Source organism: Saccostrea cucullata, unplaced genomic scaffold, assembly GCF_032062105.1.
Source record: "Saccostrea cucullata isolate Sc308-1 unplaced genomic scaffold, CSIRO_AGI_Scuc_v1 ctg8399, whole genome shotgun sequence".
Classification (NCBI taxonomy): domain Eukaryota; kingdom Metazoa; phylum Mollusca; class Bivalvia; order Ostreida; family Ostreidae; genus Saccostrea; species Saccostrea cuccullata.
Window position 1 is genome coordinate 22173 of NW_026926721.1, and position 6212 is coordinate 28384.

At 34.4% G+C, this 6212-nt stretch overlaps 1 protein-coding gene across 1 annotated transcript; it reads left to right on the forward strand.

Annotated features, from left to right (window-relative positions):
• The first annotated feature begins 234 nt into the window (after window positions 1-234).
• LOC134272508 (uncharacterized) lies at window positions 235-1971 on the forward strand. The gene is made up of 2 exons (XM_062754732.1): window positions 235-847; window positions 1091-1971. Exons 1-2 carry the CDS (start codon window positions 235-237, stop codon window positions 1969-1971), a joined length of 1494 nt encoding a protein of 497 aa, XP_062610716.1.
• Window positions 1972-6212: the final 4241 nt, after the last annotated feature.

Genomic DNA, 6212 nt, shown 5'->3' on the forward strand with positions numbered 1-6212 from the left:
AATTCGGGCCACTTCCGAAAATACTTGTGAAAACTTCTGGTTCGAAGAGCCACAGAAGACGATGTCACTTGTTTGAGCTGTTCCAGGGAATTCTACAGATCTAAAAGAGTAAACTTGCAGTGTACCGTAAATAAACCTGATGAACAAGTCAGTCCAAATTCTGTCAAACTTCAATTTCCAAGCACGTCAAAATCACACAAATATTGTATTGTGTGTAAAAAATCAGCAAATCGCATGCGAGTTGTGCCTTTACAGGCAAGAACCAACATCGTCCTTGAAAAAGGAATATATGTGGATGAAAATTCTAGATCCTGTAAGTCTCATTTTCAGAATGACATACTCACCCAAACTGCAATGTCACAGATTGAAGGAACGAATGACGAGACTTATCTCAACAGGACAGACATTGCTGACCTTCTTCAGAGGATGAGACAATCAATGTTATTAAAAGCTCGATTAGACTTTGAAAATCCATTATCATTGTCAGATGAAGATTATTACTACTTTACAGGTCTGTCTAAGAATCAATTTTTTGAAGTCCTGTCATCTCTTACCTCTCTCAGAAATACATCTGTCCGGTCTAAACGAACCTGCCTTGCAATCTTGCTTGTAATACTTCGCACTGGTTTATCAAATAATCTTCTGGCCGTATTGTTTTCTCTAAAGAAATCACAAATACAAAGGTCTATCCATGCTGCCAAGAATGCTTTGATTCAGGATTATGTTCCAAAAAACCTTGGATTTCAACACATTGATCATGATACCTTTGCACAACAACATACAACCCCTCTAGCTAAAACTCTTTTTACATCTGGAACTTCTAATTCTGCAGTGCTGATAATGGATGGTACATATTTGTACATTCAAAAGAGTTCAGACTATCATTTTCAAAGAGTTTAATATAGCTTGTACAAACATCGGCCACTTGTAAAACTGATGGTTATTGCTGGATCCGATGGTTACATTTTAAGTGTGCTAGGGCCTTAAAGAGCAGATTCCAAAAACAGTGATTCAAGCATTACAAAACATGCATTCAAAACAAATGCCGAAAATCTCTCTGATTGGATCACTTCTGACGATGTATGTGTAGTGGATCGCGGATTCCGTGATTCTGTGGATTTCTTAACGAGCTGCGGCTTACAAGTGGAAATGCCATGCTTTCTAAGGAAAGGATCAAATCAACATTGCACAGAAGAGGCAAATCTTTCCCGGTTGATCACAAAAGTGCGCTGGGTAGTGGAAAGTGTCAATGGCAGAATAAAAAATTGGAAACTCTTGGATAAAGTTATATCAAACCATTATGTTAGTTCAATAGGTGACTTTGTGCGAATAGTTTGCTCACTCTGCAACAACTTCAGACCGCCACTATCCAACCATAATCCAGAGGGGGAAAGCATTGCCAAAGAAATGTTGGAGAGATCAAAGTTTATAAATCATGTCAAGGCATTAGTAGAGGAAAACAATTTGATAAGAAAGAGAAATACATACATAAATATCACTGAAGAAAATGAGACTCTAGACAATTTTCCAAAATTATCACTAGATGATCTTCGACAGATTACATTTGGCATATACCAGTTAAAGCAGGCCCAACATTACACCGCTGAGCACATAGCAGATGATGGACTCTATTCTATTCTTTTATGTAAAGATTTACCAGATTTCTTTCGAGTAAAGATACAGTCCAGGCATTCAAACCACATCATACACAATTTATGGATACAATACTCACCAGAAAATTCAACAATAACAGGGTGGTATTGTACTTGCAAATCTGGTGCCCGTGTCGTTGGTACATGTGGCCATGTAGCAAGCGTTTTGTGGTATTTGGGGTACAAACGACACGTGAACAGAACCATTCCAAAGGCACACATGGTTGACAATGTTTTGAATGCAGAGGATCTACCTCAGACTGACAGTGATAGTGATGCCGAGAACGAAGAAGAGGTTCACTCTTCATTAGAAGAGTAAAGCAGCAAATAGGTTTATTTAGTAAAGACCTGGTGCAGTGCAAATATATTTTTTTGTTAAGGTGACAAATTAATTTAGGATATAATAATTTGATTCTTGACTCTCATAAACCCTGAATATAAGTATCATATGAATTGTTTTAAATCTTGATTTTTATTACCCAACACATATACTTAACCCATGTTATGCTTTTATACATTATAAAAGATTCTTGTTGCTAGGGATACAATTGGTTGCTACGTGACATATATATCTATATATATATATATATGCCGTAAAAAAGATTTATATCTGTCTGATTGTGTTACATGTATACGGTAATAGATTTATCTACTTATGCACATGTACCATTGTTTTAATTGCGATTATTTATTGATGTATTCTCGCTGCAAACGCATAAAATCTGTCAAAAATGTTGCTATGTCATTTGTGTTGCTTAGCAACCTAAATAAAGAGCTAGAGCGGTTAAACATTTTTTTCTTTAAAGGTAAGTTCAGTGGTTTATTTGATATAAATATGAACAAAATTGATGAGGGGCCAAATTATGACCTTACCCTATCATGTCCTTTAATGACTCTTTACTTGTAGACAAAACATTGTTACCAAAGTGAAAGAAACAATAAAATCGGTTAGAAACAAATACGAAAAGAATAATGTGCTTATAGAAAATATGGATAACAGTACATTTTTTGAAGTCCTTCTAATGGAGATTAGAGGCATTACTATTTCATATTCATCATGTAGAAAGAAAGAAGAAAATAAAGAAGAAGCCTTGTTAATTGCACAAATAGAAAAATTAGAGGCAGAGAATACATTGAATCTACATTTAATAGAGGAGAAAAAAACTGATCTTGAGAATTTAAGAAAAGAAAAGCTACAAGATCACATCATAAGATCCAGAGCCAGATGGGTTGAATATGGAGAAAAACCATCTCAATATTTTTGTAAATTAGAATCCCGTAATTATTTGAATAAGATTATCAAAAAGATTAAAACAGAGGAAAATGAAACTATTTACAATCAGTCAGAAATAAAATTAGGATGTATTACAAATCTCTCTATACTTCAGTAGATGCAGAACTTCTCGACATAGATCTTGCAGAAATTATAACAGTTACTGAGGTTCCAAAACTTGAAAACCATATTGCCAAAACACTTGAGGGAAAATTTTTGGAAAATGAAGTCTTGGAGGTGTTAAAATACATGAAAAACAATAAGTCACCAGGAAGTGATGGCTTTACCGCAGAATTTTTTAAATTTTTTTGGTCAGATTTAAAACTTTTTATAGTACTTGCCATAAATGATATATTTCAGAGGAAGGAACTTCCCATTTCTCAAAGATAGGGGTTTATTACATGCTTACCAAAAGGTGCTAAGCCAAGAGAATTTTTGAAGAATTGGCTACCTATCACACTTTTAAATGTGTTTTATAAACTTTTATCAGGTTGTATTAGTCATAGAATAAGATCCACCCTGGACAATATCATATCAAATACTCAACTTGGATTTTTAAAAGGAAGATATATAGGTGAAAATAGCAGATTTCTTTACGATCTTATGGATTACACTGAATCTAGAAATATACCGGTATTGCTTTTACTTATAGACTTCGAAAAAGCTTTTGATTCAATACCCTGGACTTTTGTTTATAAAGTATTAGAATATTTTGGGTTTGTTAAAAACGTTATTGAATGGGTAAAAATTCTAAATACAAAATTTTGTGCGTCTGTGCTTCAATGTGGATTTTTACCCGAACAGTTTTATATCCAAAGAGGAAATTTCTGAAAGTTTCTATCAGGCCCTTTCTCAGTAGTTTGCTACACTAAAAGCCTCTACTTCACCAATAAAATCTCCACTTCCTAAAGTCTTTCGGCTTTCTGGAATACTGTGTCATTTATCGCATACTGTCCATCCCTGTCCTTTAACCTTGTTACTAACCTTCTGATTAGCATCCTAGAAAGCTTCTATTTTTTTTTTGGGGGGGGGGGGGGAGGGGAGTATTTATTTCTTGAACTTGTGAATGAATGGAATGGATATTGGCGACATGGTTTGGAAAAAAAAACAGCTTTACAATTCAGCACTGAGTGTAGAAGTAAAGTCCATTTCCAGAAATATTCAAATATTCTTATTATGACATTGGAATTTATAGCACAATTAATCATTGAAAAACCATGATTTCTTTGACTTTTTCAGATGGTTCAAAAATGCAGGATTCGATTTTCAAAATTATATAAAGAGTGCAATAGCAATATGTTAGGAAAGAAAAATAAAAGCGAGCTCATTCATTCGATAGAATTTTTTGATGCCGTAATTTCGACCCATAATGCATCAATTATTTTAGCCACGTTCTCGCGAGAATAACAGCAAATGTTCAACAAAAGGTTTACTCGTCTTTTCTCAATGGATATATATCTATATAAAAAAAGAAAACGAAACTTTCTTCATTAACTTTCAGCACTGTTCAGGCTTTTTCTTGGCAACTTACACACTACGTCATGTGACGTCAGAGTCTAGACGAACCAAATGCCACGTGCGGTTTGACGAGTCCGACCTAAATCAAAACAACAGAAGAGTTTGCGCTCGCTCTAACGGTCGCACGCGTTATCTGTACCGATATATCCAATATATAAATAATAAATATCTGTCCCACCTGTCAGACTACGCGGCAACGAAGCTCCCCTCCTCAACGAAAGAGCGCAACAAGGGAGATAATCTCGAAACTTGCGTATTAGATCTCAAATTGTAACACATATTATGAAACAGCCTGTATAAAAAATCTACATACATTTACAATTTCTGAAGCAAGACTTACATCTGCTTGTTTCAATAGACGAACACATTATTAATGTGCGTTTATGGACGGGAATTACCGCCAAAAGTCTTAACTTATTGTAACTACATCTCACTTTATTCCGAAGAGAGAGAGAGAGATTGAAAAAAGATGCCCCGATACAAGAAGACATTTCATCTATTTCTCACTGTAATACATGCAAACTTGCTAACAAGATGGCTTGGCTTGCTTGCACGTTGATTTTACGCTTGACAGGTAATCAAGAGAAAATATAAAAGTAATAATTTTATACTTAACGGATATTATATAAGAATATACATCTGTACTAAGTATGATTTTATATTTTTAACCACAGAATTGAATATCTAGGTTCAATTTCCAAATCTGCCACGGCATCCAGAAAATTGAACATCTGTTCTAAAATTTTATCGGAAGGTCTGGACTCCAATAACAGAAAAAATGATACAGTTTTTGTGAAATTTTCCTCATAATGAGAAGTCTTGTGTGCTTTTCTATTTTTCAAATAATATAATATATCACAGTAGATTAACTGCCATTTACATTGAGAAAAGTAACTATTATGATAGAGGCGTTTTATCTAGTATTTATGACATAAGTCTAAATAAAAATCAATCTGCAGTCATTAAAACGTATATTATTATATTTTACTATTTACAGACAATAATCAAAATACTTTGGATTGTCTTGAAAGGAACACTAAGTTTACAACTTCCAAACAATGCTTGCGAGGAGTCTTTACAAACTATCTCACCTGTGACAAGATGCCCATCAAATACTCAAGAATATGTGGAAGCAGCGCTTCGAAAAAATTGCACTCAACATACAAAAGAGTGCATTATCCTTCGAGCACCATTGCGTCCTGAATGAAAGAATATCTGGACTCCTGGAAGTCTGCGCACCTTCTCGTTTCATTCATTGTAATGTGTTTTTCGATTAATATATTTTGAAGACCTCTTTTTCTGATATTTCTGCATGCAGCGTATACGAGGGTTGTCCCGTAAAATCGTGGACAAAGCGTTTTTCTCGAAAAGTAATGGGCGCACTAAGGTGAAAATTTCAGTAAATGTTTATTTAACGTATTTAAGTGCATCATAATTTTTTTGACAAAATATAGGCAAAAATAAAGATTTTATTATGCTTGAATGTGCACGAGGTGTTGTCCTACGGCGCACGGTCAAAAAACCAAGGTTTTATTAAAGAATACACAAGTTTGAATTCAAAATAAAAGTTTTAAATACATAAGATTTGGATTAAAATTATCCTAATTCAATTCCACAATCAATTTTGTAGTCTTTGTAAAAATCTTAAGGCATTTGCTTAATTTTTGGCAGTTTCTCGAGCATTCGAAATGGGAAAGTGGTAAACACAACACATGAGAAATGGCGACGTTTTATGACGTTACGGCGCACCGGAGAACGGTTCAGTTTTA